This window comes from Simochromis diagramma, unplaced genomic scaffold (assembly GCF_900408965.1).
Source record: "Simochromis diagramma unplaced genomic scaffold, fSimDia1.1 OVJJ01000649.1, whole genome shotgun sequence".
NCBI lineage: Eukaryota > Metazoa > Chordata > Actinopteri > Cichliformes > Cichlidae > Simochromis > Simochromis diagramma.
The window spans coordinates 407,038-426,779 of record NW_024387444.1 but is presented as its reverse complement, the minus strand read 5'-3'; the positions used below and the strand labels follow the sequence as shown (position 1 = coordinate 426,779).

Genomic DNA, 19,742 nt, shown 5'->3' with positions numbered 1-19,742 from the left:
GGTATCCCAAAGGTGCTTTAGTCAGAAACAAGAAGATGCTTTGCTGTTTGAATGCGTCACTGCCTGCCTGACAGTCCAGCAGCTTTTTAATGTCCTGTGAACCTCACATTAAACACACGCAGACAAAAATCGCAGCTGTGCAGACAAGATTTAGTGGGAGCCGGGAGAGCCGTAAATAAATGTTGGAAATAGAGATGCCAAGTCAAGTCAGATCAAGACATTTTCACATGAAAATACAGCAGATAAACGTGGTCAGCTCACTCAAAGAGCAACACAATATGGCATTTTTCAAAGATTTTAGTACATAACATATCAAAAACAACTATACGATAAGTCAAATGGAAATTTCTGTGTCTAACAGAGATCATGAGAATTGAAAATTGACTGGAATTTAAAAAAAACAAAACAAAAAAGCGGACTGTTTATTTTTAATGGAAACCTAGTCTGACGGCAGGTCTGACTGCATTCTTGGAGGTCCGGCGGCACCTTTGGGACTAGGCTGAGTCTGATTTTTGAGGAAGTGTACTGATTTGCATGAGTTACTTTACAGATCCTTCCCCTTTTCATTTCTCCGACTGTACTGAAGCATCAGGGTTCAGGGTCACTTAATGAAGAGCTCTCCCAGGGCTTGCAAGTGCTGTTCATGGGTACACTTGAAGGGCATGGCTGCTACTATAATTGACTTCAAACTCCAACCAGGCGGCTCAAAAACATATTTAAAGCAGAACACTTGCAGAAGCCTTTCGGTAACAGCTGTGACATTTAAATCAAAGTCAAGAGCAGCTCTTCACGCAGCTTTTTGCAAACAGTGCGAATAAATCCTTTAAATCTGAAATATTAAATGCGATGACTGTAAATAAGAATTGCATACTGTAAGCAAGATGTCGGTTTATGCGCTGTATATACAAGGAGCTCGTGGGATTACACTGTTGTCCAAATCCTGTCTACCTCTTGGTGTAGCTGTAATTTGTCTGCTGCAACTTTGTGTCCTTGTTTACGCAAAGTCTAACTAGTGTGAAACCTGAAAATCCTGAAATGACGGGCTAAGAGTGAAAGGCAGTAATCCCACTAAATCTCAGCTGTGAGCCTCGCTTTGATAGACACTGTGCTTAGAACGACTGAGCTCCCTGCCTGGGTAAGAGAAAGAGGGGTGAAGGGAAAACACGACAGTTGTGGTAAATAAAAAAAAAGAGCAGTGAGATGATGAAAACAAGTGGACAGATCAAATACAATTAACCCCCCCCCCATAAAAAGGAAGAAAAAGAACAAAGAATGAGTATGACAGTCAGGAAGAGTACGCACTGTGAATTTAAGAAGTTCCACTTTCAATTAAACTTATACCAAGATGCTCCACTGAGGTGAGAGCACTTCTCTAGTGGTCAAAGAGACAGCTAAGCTAGGTAAAAATAACGTAGCTAGCAAGAAAGGCTTGGCCGCTGAAGAAGAAGCTCTGAAGACTGATGTTTTTGTGGCTACAAGCAGTGTCCAAAAAGATCTATGGAGGACGTGAAGTCTAAGCATGTCTGGGTGCTACTTATTATCATTCAGTTAAAAGGAAATGGATATTTAGAGCAACTAACTGTGTGGCTAATGTGAGCGGTGCTAACAGCTTTCTTCCCCAGCGTGTACCACACATGTGCATAGCTGCTACATCCGTTACTGTAATCACTCGTCTCGTCAGTCAATGCACCATTAATCCACAATGTAAAATGTGTGCAGATTTATATGACAGCTAAAGCTAGAGTAAGTATTTCTACTTTTCATTTCAGGTCTTTGATCTTGCCGATTTTTTTCCCCCTCCCTTCACGTGCTCGCCTGTGTTTCTAGTCGCGAGGTATAGTTTATGATTTGCTGATAGAGCGGGCAGGCAGAGGTCTTCGGTGGGTCGCTCGAGACAAAAGCTGCTTTTTAGCTCTCGAGGCTGATATCTCCCAGCTCCGCTCCCTTCTGATAGCCGAAGTATGCCGGCTGGGGTGTGGGGGTGGTGGAGTGGTGGTGTTTGAGGTAAAGGGCGGGAGGGGTGGATGCTTCTCCTGGCCTCCTCTCCCTGCGGAGGCTGCAGTGAAAATGACTTTACCATGCGATGTGCTGTGGTCGCTCCCACTACGCATGTAACCCAGTCAAACTGTTCTCGTCTTAATCTGATTACTCGGGTTATGCTGGGACGCCATGCACAGAATATCTTATGTAAAAAGCATATTCATGTTTCTGGCCAAATTGTGCACAAGATTTCATGCTTGTACCCCAACCCAATCTCCAACCCCCTTGAAGTGGGCTAGAACCCCCCCCCACATACACACAAACACACACAAAAAGAGAAGGCATATTCAGATAGTTTCTGTAAAAGAAAGAGAGGAAAAGAAGGCAAACTACTCAAAGCGCTTTTAATAATGTATCCATGTCTACATGCATGTTTTGCATGGAGCGGTGGGAAAAATAAAGTGTGAGAGAGTAAACAAGGACACCAACACCAGGTGAGCTTTCCTGAGGGCAGCTGGGAGTATTTTTCTCCTCTTTTAGCAGTTCATGAAAAAAACCACAAGCTGCCAGATGTGACAGAGGGCATGCACCCTGCTCGCACACACCATAGAGACATGCAGTTACACACACACACACCAAAAAAAAGGGAAAATCTGACAGAGAAACAGGCCTCAGTCTAACCCAAAGTAAATGTGTGTGGCACAGATTTACTGTATTTCTAACTAAAGTTAGTGGCAGATCTCTATCGCGAGAATCTTCGTCTCATTAAAAGAAATGTCAGATGAAGGAAACCGAGGGTGAAGACATCAAAGGGGTCTGCAGGGAGCTGAAGAAATCTGGCTTTTAACTCGTTATAAACCCACTGACGGCAGGAATTCTCACTATGAATTCCTACGAGAATCCGTCGTCATGCATTCTCATGCACGTGCACTGAAGTATAACACCTATTGATTTATTTACATACGTGACCTCTTAACTCACCAAGCAGTTCCTAATTGTTACTGACCAACAGGCCACTGTAGTTTGACGTGCATACTCATGGGTCCACACTGAGTACCTGTGGCTCAGTGGTGACCTACATTCCCCTTTTGTTATTCCACGCATATCGGCACTGTGTAAAACCGCTGGCTGCTAATTGCTTTCACATTACAGAGCAGCCGGGTGATCTTGGTGGCTTTCCAAGACCACCAACACTGGGACAGGGGGTGTGCACGTTTGCAAAGGCATACCACCAATCACGCAAAGGCTGCATTACTGTGCAAGCACAGGGTTAAAAACCATGCGGGCTGCTATCTGCCGGCAGTAAAACACCTTTCGTCTATTGTCTTGGAAACTCTTTAACTACTGTTTTTCTTCTAGTTTTATAAGACTTGAGCCAGGAAAGCCTTTTAAAAAAATCTGAATGACTAACTGTCGCATTTAAAGGGAGGAGTCTTTGCAAATTTCTGGAGACATTTTTTTGCACACTGAGTGATGGTATTTGACAATCAACCAGAGTCCTAGGACTTCCGAAACACGTTTACAAGCTTACAATAAATTCATTAGCAATGAGCTATTTGTCCCAATTAAACATGGAAGGGCAGCTGGCAGGAAAATTACAGCTTCCTTAAATAAACTCGCAGGTCTACAGCAAGCACAGAGGCCATTTCTAAATTTATCACCTCGCCATAGTCCTACCCTTCAACTCGGTCCAAGTGCACTCTGCTTATCTCGTTTTGATGTGCCTAACATGTTTCAGCCTAATGCAGTTCAGCAAAAGTATCAAACAGATCAAGCAGAAATCAAAGAGCCCATTTATCAAGTGCAGAGACATCGGCTTTTTGCACTTGTGAGCAACAGTAAGGACTCTGATGCACTAAATCTTCTGTTTGTCACGACTCGGGGAAGCGCGATCACACAGACGTCATTTGGCCATCAGTGGAACGCTGTTTTTTATGACCAAAATGGGTGGAAGAGTGTCGGCTGTTTGCAGCGATCATAAAGGGGCGCTCAGTTGCCTGGAAATTCAATGTTTGGAGGGGCCGTGTGCTCTCCATGCACGCAAGAACACATATCGAGACAAAAACACAATGTCCACTCCTGCTCAGGGCCGTCATGAGTGTTTGGGGGGGGGGGGGTTAAGCTAGCCAGCTGGCTGGAGTTAAATCAGGTTTGAATTAAAGGGTAAATGGACTAACAAATCCCAGGGAGTGCAAAGCGAGGGCAGTGAGGAGGAGGGTGGGGGGCAGTGGGTCACCGCCGTCTGACTGAGGACACAGAGGATTGAAAAGAAATGAAAATAAAAAGTGAGGAGAGCAGAACACATTCCAGATCTGAAATAACTATATCTTAGACAGTTTTCACAGCAAACTGTCTGCTTTGTAAATCTTAATAAGTATCGGGGGGGCTGGGGGAATTAAGATGCTGACAAAGAGTAGGAGAAAACTGAAGGAGGAGAAGGAGGGTTTAGACAAGACGTTGGTCTGCCAAACTCCATCGCAAGTCCCTGCCATGAGTTGTCCAAACTGTTGAACGGTACCAGGAGGGGAAACTTCTAAACCGAATCCATTACTGTTTAAAACTCCCACTCAAACAGTCATGAATCACCACTGCGGCGATCTGTCTCGATCCAAATTATCAGCGCCGGCCCGTTTAAGATCAGCACGCCAGCCGGGCACGTCAGAAATAATAAGCTCCAATGTCCACAGCAGAGATGTCTCAATATATCTTTCCCCTGTTTAACTATAGAGGTCTGCATACATCTACAGCGACGGGCCGACAGCCTCATTGCAAAACATCATTACACAATGCATGCACGGTATAAACAGCTGTACATTTCAATGAAAAGGCCAATAAATATTCTATTTAAGCGCACCGGGGGCCGTGGGTAAACGTCTGGAAAGATGCTGACGCTGTGCCATCTCTTCTTTGCTCCAATTATGGTTGCAACGACATGACAGGTTTTATGTGCCATTAGAGCTTGCTGCGGGACGGTGAAATGCTGGGAATCTGTTTTTTGCTCTGGTAGGAAATAATGCCGCCTCCACGCATTGCTCAACAATTCCAAATTTAATCCTTGGTTGGCTTTTTGTTTTTTGTTTTTTTTAAGACACAAGTGCTGACATGGCATGAGATCACATCATATTTTAGTGTAAAGGGTTTAACGACGTTCATAATCAGGAGCACTTAAACCTGTGTTCCAACTGCTACAATGGCTCAATGAAGTTGAGATAGAGGGCTGAGAGGTAATGAGCTCTTTGCGGGCAAAGCTTAGTGCTGCTGAGGCAGCCACGCAGAGGTTAGACAAACAGGCAGTGGGATCACAAGGGCCTAAGCCTCTTATATAGGCCCCTCTTATGGAGAAGATCACTGACTTCTGGTGGAGGGATGAAGGTCAGGAGTTTTCAAAGATCGTGAAGGCCTCTGCTCCTCTTTCTACGAAGGCCCCTACCCCTTCTGACATTGCTGCTCAGAGGCTGTTTGTTTCAGTTTAACGGGTCGGATCATTCAGATTCTTGACTGATAGGACTTAGCTGGGAGTAAATTTAAGCCTGCTGTCAGTCAAACACCTCTAGGAAAATATTTTCCCGTCTCAATAACATTCGTAGCCTGCTCAGATTTCTCCGTGCCGAGACAGTTCCATCCCGATCCTCACTCACCTCCTCGTGCTTTAAATCTTTTAATCCCTTTCTGCAGAGAGAAAAAAACCTCCACTAGTTTTGGACTCCTTTTGCTTCATGAACCTCTTCCTCTTTCCCTCCCCAGGTCCCTTCTCTCCTGCTGGGAGTCACAGGGCAATGTAGTTTCATTTCCTGCCCTGCTGAAATCAATGCTCTCTGAAGACAAGCAGGGGTTAGAGACTTAGAGGGAAGACGGAGACAGATGTATAGAGAGACAGGAAAAGAGAGCAGAGCTAGGTGTGAGAAGACTGCTGGCATGCGGGACACAGCCGTACCAGCACATAACCTTAAAGTGGGGTTGCTTCCAAGTCGGCGTCAGCTTTGATAAACATCTACCGGGAAGTAAAACAACCGTTCAAAGCAGAAATATGAAAAACAGGAGGGCAGCTTTAATGGGTAAATTGAATTTTCCCCTCAACACTCCCCATCATTTTTTATTCGCCTCAAAGACGGATGGGGGAAAAAAAGAAAAGCATTCGGCGTCCCACAGGATAAATGTATGAATTCCTGGTCAGGAGCGAGCCAGCTGATGAGATCCCTCTCCAGCTTATGCCAGGTTCGATACAAACACGAGTTGAGCGAACACAAAAGGAAGAGAAGTGGAGGAGATAACATACATTTTGTCACTTTTAAAACACAGAGATTCCTGCTTCATGACTGTACCGGATTTTCTTTCATAAGCATTCCTGCAGATCTGACCACGAAACCCACGGGCCGCTCAGACTTCAAACACAGGACTGCCTCCATCATTCTAAGCTCTGGTTAATGCATCCGGACAGTCAGAAGCACATAACCTTCGGTCCTGCTGTTATTTTCACTCATTTGCTACAAAACAGAGACACACTCTGGATAGTTAGGCAACAAAGGAATCAATAACTTTTCACCTTGGAGGGAAAAAAAGTTGCCTTATAGTGAGGCCATCAAGCCAAAAGGGATATGAGTATGGTAACAGCTATTCCTCACCACAATAAAGGGATCTTTGAAGGCTTGCCCAAACTCTTAAGAGTTAAGCATGCCATAATCTGCTAAAATCATGCTACCACCATGTTTCTTGAGTAAAAGACAAAGTGGAAAATTAGAATCTTAAAGTGAGAATTTTTTTAAAATCTGCATCGTCGAACATTTTTCCTCTTTCACCAAATCCGATCGATGACAGAAGACTTGACCGCACAGGGACAGCAGTTTCCTGGTGGCGCTAAATCAGCCAGATGCCTGGGCAGCAGTGGTTTGGTAGATGGGCATTTAACTGCAGTGACTGCATTTCAGACTCACATCCAAATGAGACCTTTAACTCCAGATTCCTCGGTGAATGCGGTCGACACAGGATTAGAATGGATAGAAAGGGGATTTCCATTTAAGTCAAATTTCTTATGGTCATTTGTGCCTTTTTTCCCCTCTATTCATGCTAAGTCACTGTTAAATTTATAGTTGCGTGCTTGCATCTAAATTTTGCCCCTGAAATCTGGTGTCACAATTCACAGGCCGCACATGCAAACAGACCTGTTTTTACCACAAAATGCTGACTTGGCGCCGTTTGTCAGCCTAATGGAAAAAAATGTGCGAGATCAGTCGGACAACGGGACTGTGCTGCCACTTCAAGGCGCAGCCTCTCTCGAGTCTTTTTGTGTGAATCAAGTGGCTGGGTAAACACTGGCTGCTGGTTAAACAGGGCGCCTGCACGGAGAACAAGGTGACGAGGCTTTGGTTAAACAAACACACTAAGGCCATGTCTCCACTAATGCTAATACAAAGACATTTGCTGAAGGTGACTACGCTGCACTGAAAACATGCTGGATTTAGTAATATTACCCCCTACTTGTTTAGTTAAGTTGGATTGTATTGCTTTAATATATGTATGGACCAAAAGTCTTCACACTAGAGCCAGATGGATGTTTTGGGTGTAAAAAATTCAAATGCTGATATTTTGGCACTTTCCGCCAATGTGTTTCACAGTCTGCCAGATGTGCTGCCGACAGCGCTCAGAGTCGATCCTCTGCTGAACCAACCAGGTGCTGACAATGTTTCTAAATGACTGACTTTCCTTTCCTTCTGTACTTTATTGTTTTTATATATATTGCATTACTTGAGTTACATTGCAATACCAATATATCCATAGAATATAGACTCTGCTTATGAACGCACAATGCACAGCCACGGGAAAAAGTGGGTGTGCGTAATCTGAGATTTTGAAAATAATTTGTCAGATATGCAGATGATGTGGTTTCTGTTTGTTTATTTAGTTTTTATTGTTTTTTATTGTCATTTATTACTCAAATTCATTGACTAAATCAGCAGATGTTGTGATGAGGTGAAATAAGATGGAAATAGTGGCAAAGTAAGTTCAATTCAATTTAGTTTTATTTGTATAGTTCCAAATCTCAACAATAATGGCTTCAAGGAACTTGACATTGTATGGTTAAGATCCTGCAATACTAGAATGAAACCTATGAGCAAGCATTTGGCGACGGTGGGAAGGAAAAACTCCCTTTTAACAGGAATAAACCTCAAACAGAAAAAGGCTCAGGGAGGTGATATGGGAGAGGTCTTTAAGATATGATGGGGCTTGATTCAGGACCTTGTTTGTGAGGAGAAGGCTTTTGAATTAAATTCTGCAATTAACAGGGAGCCAATAAAGAGAAGCCAGTATGGCAGAAATGTGTTTCTCTTTCAGTCAGTTTGAGAGCTCAAAGCCTGCTGATTGGAGCATTTTTATTCCCCAATAACAAACAAAACACATAAATAAAGCGAAAGGAGCTTAGTGTTGTTTTAGCAGATCCCTAAACCTGTTTAGTGGCCAAATCGACTTGTTAAACTGGCAGCTTTACACTAAAAACCTGTTTAATCCCCAAAAAGGAAAAATGCCTCCGCTTCTGGCAACGACGGGATTACAGTTTCTGTGGCCACTAAATGTAATCACAAAGCAATGACAGGCCAAAGACACAGGAAAACACTTCTCTCTGCATCTTATACAAACATAAAAACCTCCTGAGTGGCTGCACGAGAGCCTAAACAGACACATTCAACAAGGAAGCACACAGTTTATTCAAGCCGAACACAAATCATACGATGCCCCGTAAAATCAAATTTCCTGAAGCCCAAATGTGTCTGGTTTAAGTATTTTGCAAGCAGGCTGAAGTCTATATGCCGAGCACTTTCGGCGTGTGCTACGGCTTTGCTCCAGAGGCATGAAAAAAAATGAGAGAGAGAGAGAAAAAGTAAGAAAAATAAAGATTTGAGCGAAGGATCTGCTGGGAATGATTTTGGAAATTGTGAGAAAAATGCATGTGATACGGTTCTATTAATAACTGCGGAGTGATAAGTTTATACAAATGCCACTGTGGAGCTGATGGTCCAGTGCTTTTTTTGCCGCGTAACCACTGCGTTCTGAAAAGATTACCCACAGAGCCTCAAAGACGCATCAAGAGTTGCGTTGACTACGGAAAAATCTGGCTAAAGATCCCTCTCATGATCTCGCCATGGCTGCAATGAATCAATTGAAAGAATGAAGTGTTTTTGCGTCAGCTGACAGCACAAGATGCCGCTCCATCTCAGCTCTAGTATGAGAAGCCGCGTACTGGCAAACAATCCTGCCAGAAAGCCTGCACGAGTCGTTATCTTTGTTTCCCTGAAGAGCGTAGGAACTGCTGTGGAGCCACCCTGCTCTCAGTTATTGTTGAGTAAACACAAGCAGCTCAGCCAAGAGCAGCATGTCAGTCAGCCAGGCAAAGAAAGGAGAAAAAGTTGAGGAGCCACTCAGAAACTGAAGAGAAGGAGAGGGGGCAAAAGAGACAGTGTGTGTTTGAGAGAGAGAGAGAGAGGACGCAGCCAGGAAAGTGAGAAAGTACAGAAAAGAAAATTAAAAGGGAAAGAATGCCAGCATTAGCATGTGATTGCCAGCCAGATAGGAACAGTGCCAATGAGTTTTGATGTCATGCTGATGGTTTTGAAAGGTCGCAGAGGGGTTGACTATTTTCTGATTCTCATCATGCGGGGAAAAAACGTCTGTGTGTCCCCATGAAAACATGCAATGATAGGCACGGCTTTTCTAAAGAATGCAGATCATCTGCGACCACGAACACTGTGTACTTGTTTAATGCTTTTGACCATTCCTCCAGTGTCACCTATCAAAGTGAACACTCCTCCTCAGGCTGGTTAACCCTAACACACAGAGAGAAAAAGATCACGGCAATCAACCTACACAGAGGCTTGTGTGCAGTCCTCCAAGCAGCTAAACAGACATTATGCTGTGGGTAAGTCAAGCGCTCAACAAGTAGGCCTAAACAGGGAAGGGAATTATCCAAGTTGTGTCCACCACGGAGAGGAAGAATGAAAAAAAAAACAACAAATAAAGGTCGTAGAACCGCCGAGGAGAAATCAGTGAAAAAGTCTGCGTATGTGGCATCTGTCTTCTCTGAGACACAAGTTAAATGTTAAAGGACCCACATCGACACAAATACGGACAACTGTGTCACCCATAATCAGTTGTTCCACATATTTTTGACACTGCCCCCAAGTGGAAGTATGCAGCTACCACAGATGTGGGTCTGAGGCCTTCAGTCCAGCTGCTGTGACCAGATGATGAGTTGATTTAGTGCAAAATGCTGCACATTGTGTGGTTAAAGCATCACAACTCTGATGACTTTCTGCATTTCTCTCTTTTAGATCTTTGTATTCTTTGGATTTTGAAGCTTTAGCCATAGAAAGGTTATCTCAGACTTAAGTGTTATGGACTAACATATTACTAATTGAATGCGGGAACAAAATAGCAGATTAAAAGAGAATGCCAAACCCTATACTTAAACAGCTGTGAAGAAAGGACACGCATATTTCTAGTTTTGCACACAAATATGACAGTGCCATCTCTCTTAATAATCCATAAAGTGAACATATCTTTCATGGAAAACAAATATTGATTTTTTTTGGCAGTGACGCCCATTAAATTGGGGGTATTTCATCCCCTTGGTGGGAGCGTGGTGTTGTACAAAGATTTAATTGTGGCTGAACTGAGATCTGCCCGTCTGCTTCCAGTAGGAGTTTCTGAAGTCCTTAATGCTAGGCAAACAGGGCTTAAAAAGATTTACTCTGGCACATACAGGAGAGTTTAAAAAGCCATGTTTCATCCGAACCCCTTATTAAATGAAATGTAGCATGATCTCCACATATTAAGCGCGAGCTGTGAAGGACACTTGCAAAGCAGTAATTTGATAAAACTCGAACAAGGAGTGGGGCTTCAGTGACATTTAGAGCTCTTTAAAGCAGCGCCCTTTCCCCACGGTCCACAACGCGAAACCGTGCCAAGTCCGTATGGAAAATTGATATGCAATATGTGTGGCTTATTCCATTAGACTCATTAAAGTGTCACTTTGTCATCAGCACGGTCTCTCTCTTAAAGCCTACCTTACAACTGCAGCAAAGGACTCATTGTGTTGTGTGTATAAAATACAGCACAGAGCTTTTTTTTCTTTTCTTTTTTTAATGTGGCAGGAGTAATTTGTCTTCCAGGCAGCAGCCAAAAGACATCAACACAGAAAGTATCAAATGGAAGGTATAGAAAGCAAGTTCATTTGCGGTTGGACGTATACGGTACAGGTCAGTCGGCGGGAGCGGGAAAATATGGCCAATTAATGCTCTGCTCTGGAGAACGCCACCCTAATGCAGCTTATTTCCCCGCTCAGTCTAGACTCTCACTCTGCTAAAATCATTCAAGTGCCATCTACACACTGGCTCCTCAACTGCAGCACCAAAGCCTGAACCGATGTTGTTTCTCCTTTTTTCTTAATCCAGACCGCAGTTCCCTAAACCCTGTAGAGGTTTTTTCCCTTCTAACAGGCTGACCTCCTGTGCAGACAGTAAATTGCAGGAAAAAGGTTTTCACGCTTGGCTACAGTTTGTAGTGGCAGAAACTTTATCAAACGTCTCCAAAGAGGATCTGAGTGCAGCGCTTTTAGCCTCTGATTAAACGCTGCCTCTCCAAGGAAAACCTTGCCACTAAAACACCACCCCGCTCCACTGAGTCCGATTTGTGGAAATGGGAGCATTTTTCTTTCTCTCTTTTTTTTGGTCTCTGCCAGTATTGCGCAAATGCAGGAAATTTACACTTCTCGTCGCTCACAAAAAAAAGGCTTTTGCCTCACTTGGCAGAGCAGATATACAAAAGAAAGGAAACTCAAATCTAGCTCTCCTTTTTAAAAAAATTCCTTTGACAACCCAACTACTGACGGCATATTATCAGGACATTCCAGCCAAGCAACATAAGGAATGTTCTTCTGAATCTCCTATTATGTGAATACTGCAATTGTGGGTCTTATTAGGGAAAAAAAAAACAACCAAAAAAGTTGCACTCAAAGAGTCATTTGATATCTTGAACCTTTTTATTATCATTTGGAAGCAAATTACCTGCTGGCTCTACATCATTTAAACAATTATCACACAATATTCTCCAAAACAGTTTGCCCCGTGGCAGCACTGAGGCACGCCGAGCCTCGGCAAACACATGTGCCTAATAACGAGTGGGAAGTAGGTAATTGCCAGTGCACGACATAGTTTACACACCGGCGCTTTAAATCAGTGACATAAAACAGAGTTTGAGCTTATGATTTACAGCCGTGTGCTGATTAAATTAACGTCTATGCTTTTTCTCCCAGTTTCGCACACTCAGAACTGAGTCAAGCTGTCTCAAAATATGTAGATGTGTGTGTGTGTGTGTGTGTGTGTGTGTGTGTGTGTGTGTGTGTGTGTGTGTGTGTGTGTGTGTGTGTGTGTGTGTGTGTGTTTAAAAAAAAAAGACATACATCTCTTTCACACACACGCTTCCTGCCACATTCTTTTGCGTCTGCCAAAAGCTTTTAGAGATGCTCGGCAGTTGATGCCTGACTTAGTGTAATGTGCAATGTCAAGAGCGGAGGAGTGGAGTTTTAGACGCGGCCGGGTCATCGATCTTAAAGAGATGTACCACTCGAGACCGAGCCAAACATTTGCCAGAGCATCTGGATAAAACGCTGAATAATTTGAAATAGGCACTCTCAAAGTGAGAAACGTGCCATCACATGCACTGCGCAGCTTAAAAAATACAAAATAAAAATCAGCAGAAGGAGTGGCTGATATGTAAAATTTTTAACAAGTCCTCATAAAAGAAACAAAACCACAAATTCTGAGCTTTCTTTTTCACTTCATGTGGTCTGTTTCCCCAAATAAGAGTCTAAGAAAACACCAGGAGACATAAAACAGTCCAGATAGGCATGTCAGTGGCAGACGCACCAGGACAAGCTCCTACACACTCAGCCTGTAAGACCAATTGGATTTTCCAGGGGTGAAGTGCCTTTATTGTCAACAGTGTGTCCCGCTGAAAACTGTACCGCGTCAGTTCCACCCGGCATGATTTATAGCCTTCCCAAGTGTTATTAAACGGCTAAATGCAATTCTAAACACATTTCCCATAGTCCCTGCCCTGCACTGGACCTTTTCATGCCCAGAGGTGAATGTCCCACATTCAGGAACATTTACACAGTTTACATGGATTTAAAACATTTTTTGTCCATTTGGTTTTAGGAATTTGTCATAAGATTATCACTGAGCCGACAGATGAACATGCAGTGCTTATCTCGATGTTTAAATAAAAAGGTGGGACTTTTTAGCATGGCTGCTTTTAGCTGAAATCTGATTTCCACGCGGTTCCACCCGGGTTCAAACTCAGGTGATTCAAACAAAAAAAGCCCTGCTGGCACAGCAAAAATAAATAAAAAAATAAAATAAAATCATGTTTGGACAAAAAATAAAAAGCCCTGTTAAACTTTAGGTGGGCTTTTTTTTTGTCCCCCACTCTGCACAAATGCATGGCAGTAACATTTGTGATTTACAAGTGAAGCAGTGCCTATAAGAATAAAATCTCACGATCTGTTGGTTTTAGCACCCTGAGGGCTGATAGTGATGCCTAAACTGCTTTTGGCAAATAGAGGGAATGCACAGGGAAAATCATCAAATTTCCTACAATCAGCCAATGGTGTACATTAACTGACATTTTCTAATCCTGCAAATGAAGAAAGTATTTCCTTAGGTTTAAAATGTTTTCTGAAAGGGTGCACAGATTTTTAACTAATTTGCACACCCTTTTGCATGTCCACCATATAAAACAAAATCCTTCCCTGCAGCCGGGGAAACGCCTGACCTTTCCTGGAAATGCTCGCATTTAAACTACAGTGACAGACTTGTGACCTCCGACCTCTTCAATGGAAGCACACAGCCTGCCCAGCGCACCAGACGGCGACAAATAAAGACAACAACGACCACACTTTAAAGATTCCTCTTTGTCCCGTTTGCTCAGTTGCAACCACAGTACAGCCCCTGATCACTTTGTCCGGAATTATTGTCTTAACATTTGATTACAGTGAAACCGCACTGTTGTTCCTCTCTGACTCTGCCGAAAAAGACAGCATTGTCCACAAACATATCCTGGAGCTGCTGTGATTAATAGGGGTTGGGAAAAAAATCGATACTGTGTAGTATCGTGATATTTTGTTTGCTAATAATGTATCGATACAGGGACAGCAGAAATCGATATTTTGTTACAAAAAAGGTTTTTGTGCTCAGAGCATGTTGATCCTTTTTCTGAGCAAGAATCCTGACATTCCTTCACTGTCCAAATGTGTTTAACTTTTTTTTGGCAGCAATAAACATGACAGTTTACTTATTTTAATTTAAGACATGTTTTATTTTAATTAAGTTTAAAACTTTTTTATTTAACGTAAATTTATATTTTGTTTTAATTTACTTTCAAATTCTTCAGTTGCTGAATGGGCTGCATAGTTTTCATAAATTGCATAGTTCAGAATAGCTATAATTGTACCAGATGGTTGCATTCAGTTAAGTTGGACTAGACTGTAATACAAACCGTTCAAGTTTGTCAACAATAAAACTGACTGAAATGAGAGAAAGACTGAGTGTGAGACTTTGATATTAGATAAAATGAATATTGATAAAGTTTAACTTTATGTACAGAATCTGAATATTGCAAAATATTTTTTTAAAAATCGCAATAATATCGTATCGTGCGTTAAGTATTGTGATAATATCGTATCGTGGGATGTATGGTGATTCCCACCTCTAGTGATTAAGGGATAAAAAAAAGCTTGTAAATGAGTGTCATTAATGTGCAGCACACCAGTAAGTTTCATCATAAAGTGACATTCATTTAAATGGAGAGAGAAAATCAGAATGAAAGTCACTGGAAGCAGCAGCTGCCGATTATCTCTGGGAGAAAAGGATTCTGAAGCTTTTTTTGTTTATAGATGATATTAGTTCAAGAGGGTGCCATGGGAGTTTTCTTCATGGAAAACAGTATTAGTATTTGAAACTTAATTTTCAGAGTATTTTCCCTCTGGATCGTATGTGGGTGGGTGGGAAACACAGTCATTTCCACTTGTCTCTTTCCAGATATGAAGTACCTAAAGGATCAGGGGGTTTGGCTCCTCTCCACTTCATATTCAACCATTAAACTCCATTTGAGGAATAAGTTATAGCTAACTCATCCACTTAAGTAATGTGAATTAACATTCCTCTCTGCCTCAGAGCAAAAAAAAGAGAGGACGGAGGATACAGAGAGGAAAGAGAGAGAGAGAAAAAAGACAGGCTTTGGTGAAATGCTTGACACCCAATACAGGAAATGCTGCACACCTTCACTGTAAATAACAGTTGAAAAGGCATTTATGGAGGACGGGGATAATCCAAGCAAACCCCGAAAAACTTTCCGGAGACAATTCATCACCACTGGTCTGGATGGGGAGGATTGTTTCATACACTATAAACACTTAAAAGCCAGGACAAAGGAGGAAAATGCCTTCCAGGAGCAGCTTCGTAAACAATTCAAACTCAATTCAAACTCAGTTCAATCACACTTATGTGAATCAGCCACAGGCCACTCGCATTTGCTATCAGGTCATCTTTAACTTTAAGGCACAGATGGCTCTGTGCAGTGCAAACAGCAGTGAGAGAGTCTGGACACACAAATAAACTATAATAAAGAGTTATTTAAATGTCTGTGTTGCGAGATACACTATACGTAAACCGAATCCTGTTTCCAAGAGGCCACAGGCTTCTGGAGCCCATGCATGCATCCCCATCTTACTGCCTTAATCAGCGATAACCCCTCCCGCCATCAACCAAACCTAACACTACATGCAGTGGTTGTTTGCCTTTTAAATAAGCCTTCACACATTCCTTATCTTTAACTCTCAGATTTTTGAGGGGCGTGGTTAGAGTGGGCACAATGGGCATCCAGCTGACTCGTTAAGAGCCCCCCTATTGTCCGCCACTGGAGTGGAGTATTTCCTCGTGCCGAGCCTTCAGAATGACAATGGGACGATAATCTAAAAAACCAAAGATCATTTGCATGAGAAGAGAGGCTGAACGATGGCCGGCAGTATGGGGTCACTTAACAGATGATTTCAGGAGCCACAGACAAAAAGTCGACCTAAAATATACAAGCAAAATGTAAACATGGGGATGGATGGCTTGAACCGTCTTTACAGCACGTTAAAATAAAAGAAGCGCAACGCCGCAGCGGAGCGCGTTGGGAACATGTTGGAAGCCCTTGCAGGAGTTTTTCGTCAAGGCTGACAGATTAGAAAGTTGAATGTGAGGAGAGGAGAGTAGGAAAATGGATGATTTTAGAAGTGAAGGCTAAGGAAAAAAAGTTTTGGGAGACTCACCAGACGCGCTCAGGTCCAGGACACTTTGGAGGAGCAGGGCGATCCAGAGCGCGCATGGTGGACATCTCCAGAGTCGCTGGTTCGCCGCTGCCCGGTTTAGATACATTCCTTCGGTTGTGTGTTAAACCTTTCCACGCTTTTCACATCCACCACACACAATAATCAATTTCGAGTCCGTCCCCCTACAAAAAAAAAAGTAATATAACCCCAACAATAATAATAATAACCACTCTAAGCTCGGCGTTTTGATCAGTTCTAGGTCGTTTCAGCAGTTTTTTCAAAGCCCACCAAAACTCTCCCTAGGATGAAAACAAATTGGTGCTTCTTGAAGAAAGCTGTCTCCGTCTGTCCTGGCTTCTGTGCCTTTCCTCTTCGCTCGAGCCCAGCTCCGCTTTGCCTCCTCTCAGTCTGTCTCTCTCTCCCTCTCCGACTGAGCGCAATCCTTCCAGCAAACTTCATCGGGAGAAGTTGTGCCCACAGAAGCCACATGGCTCTGATTAGCCAAGTGTCGCCATCGTGCGTGCACTACAGGAACTGTCCGGAGGGCGGTCAGAGTCTACCTCGTGTGTTTTTTCATCTGTGAGTGAAATATTTGAGGAGTATTCAGTTTTTAGATGGAAACCCCGCATTTGTGCTTCCTGCTTTACTTCAGTCATTAAGACGCTTAATAGAAGAGATCAGTGATTCAAATCTCTGCCGTAAAATTCACGACAACTGAATTTATATGTACAGCTGTTTATATCTAACTATAAAGTGCATCCTATAAACTTAAAAAACGAACGTATTTGTTGTTCTTTTTTAAAAATTTGCATATTGGTTGCATAGTTTTATATATTGACCCATTTTATATTTGTTATGTACAATTTGGGGCTTTTCCAGATAAATAAAGTATAGCAATTAATAAACAAAAATCAACAATTAAAAGAAGACAGCATTCCCTCTAAGCCACGTGTAAACAGTTTCCCTGGATCCATAAGTCATATTTTCTTGAGAACATCAAATCAAAGTCTACCAGTTGCTTTTTTCCTTTTTAATCTGACATGTGATTGTAAAGATACTGTGAGATCTGTGCATCTTTGTACCCAATTTCACCATGGTGAAGAGTCCTTTCAAAAGTTCCTGGATCCAGATCCAGATCGGCTGCACCTTTGGTAAAAAAATGTTCATGCAAATCCCTTTTTTTTTTAGTGCAACCAAACCAAACCAATCCCATAACTTCCTTGGTGGAGGTAATTAAATAACCAAAGAAAGCTTCTCAGTTCCCTGCAGGCTGAGAGGCACTAAACAGCCTTTTTGTTCGTGCTGTCACTGGTACACATGATTTATAAGGTCCAGTGGTTACAAGAAGGAAAATATTCTCTAATGAAAAAAATACACGCTAAATACACTTATAAGAAATTCAAGGAGTGTGAACTGAAGTTACCCTTATGATTGTGCTTTATTGCACTAATGATGTTTAAGGGAACGGTTAGGTTTTCCAACAAAGTGTAGAACCTTCACACTTTTTGAAGTCTTTTTTTTTTTTAAACGAACACCACTTCCTGTTTCCTGTGAGCTAACTCTATAGAAGATCAAATTAAAGTGATTTAAGAAACTGCAAATGGAGCTTAACTGATCTCTCTGTATTAACTGATAATGATCCATCTGGTGCTGTTCAGTATAGTTTTTCTTTAATATTTTTAATTAGCTGAATAATGTAACGTACTAAAAAACAACATATGCAAATGTTTAACTCATTTTACATGCATTAAGTGTATAAAACAGATGAAAGCTGGAAAGTTACAAAAAGAAAGAAAAGACAATGTTCTCTTGTGCCTGGCTGGACACACACACACACACACACACACACACACACACACACACACACACACACACACACACACACACACACACACACACACACCTCAGTATAACTATTCAGACGTTTACAATACGACTGACCAAATTCACTTCTCCTCTGTAAATCCACATCCTGTTTAATTTCACTCTGCTGACTTCTGGATTCTGACACATGCATTGTCTCTGCAGGTGTGTGTGTGTGTGTGTGTGTACACGGAGGATTTTGAAAGCCATTTTGGGGAGCAGGAAAAAGAATGGTAGCAATTTAGTATCTCTGGTTCTCCAGTGCAGCGATCCACCTCTGCTCATTAGAGGGAAACATCATCCTCTCTGAGGTATGTTTTGATTTAGCTGTAACAGAATAAAGGAACAGTGTGCATAAATAATGCTCGACACTGAATTATTTGCCAGACTCAAGAGACGAACATGAAGTGGGTTGCTCGCAAGCAGCAGTACTTTACCCTGCACAGTTATCCCTGCTCTTTGTCAGCCCCAAGAGTCCAGAACATGTCATGCCTGTCTCATGATCCTCTTTCCCTTTCTTAAACCCATATGGACTCAAAGTCATCCCAGAGTACAGGGATAACACTCTTCTAACCCACCGTAAACCCTGGTGCATTCAGTGGTCTGTACAGTGGCCCTAAGAGGTCAGTGCACTGCAACATAGAAAACACACAAATAAACAGAAACAGACACAAGAAAATTAACTAAAGTCCTTAAAGCTGACTTGGTCTGCGTTTATTATTATTATTATTTAATCTGTTATAGTAATAGATGGATCACATTAAACATGAACAAAGTTTCAATAATAATCTCATCATATGTGCAAAGTAACCCATATGAGCCAAAAGCTCTCAGGGGTTCAGACTTCCCTAAATGCTCATCTTCAGGTAGATATCCCTAATGTGGTCATCTCAGGCTCACAGCACTGGTTGTGGGAACAGAAGCCCCACCCACATGCTTTTCAAACCTTCTGTCTACAAGAGGCAGTCAGTCAAATTTAAAGATAGGTGAAATGGAGCTAAAAAGGTCTGTTTCAGTCAGTGGGCGAACTGAGTGTCTGCACAGAGGCCCAGTGTGACAAATAAGGATTGTTTGGAATTGTTAAGCACACAAAGATACTCCAGCAGAACCTGACAATTAAAAACATGGAGCTGGCAGTTAGTATGACAAGTGCCCTTTAGACACATTATTCTCCACTGTGTGACTCTGTTCACTCTGTAGCCAAAACTTTAATTGCTGATCCTTACAAGTACCTGGGGATTTAATTTGACTGACTTATACTGAACACCTTTAAATAAACAAGACTCTTGTCTCGAATTGAAAGATTGCTGTCTTTTTCCAACTACAAAACCAGTCTTCTTGTTTAACCTGAGATATCCCCTGACATTGGAAAAACTGTTTTCAGTTACCTTAAACTTGAAATGGGATGAATTGTAAGCTGTCCTAAAATGAATTACACCCCTTGGTGTTCTCAAAGCGTCATTGTTGCACGCTTTATGATTCCTGCAACTGTTTTTATCCATTTCTTGTATTGTTTATTTATGTTATTTCCATCTTC

General features: G+C 42.2%; 1 protein-coding gene across 1 annotated transcript in view; it reads right to left on the bottom strand.

Moving 5' to 3' along the window:
* ror1 (receptor tyrosine kinase-like orphan receptor 1) overlaps positions 1–16,792 on the bottom strand; it is a 134,285-nt gene extending 117,493 nt beyond the window's left edge. Inside the window, exon 1 of the mRNA XM_040013549.1 lies at positions 16,343–16,792. Within this exon, the coding sequence (XP_039869483.1) occupies positions 16,343–16,448 (106 nt within the window). The 5' untranslated portion in view covers positions 16,449–16,792. The remainder of the gene's footprint in view (positions 1–16,342) is intronic.
* Between the last annotated feature and the right edge of the window lie 2,950 nt (positions 16,793–19,742).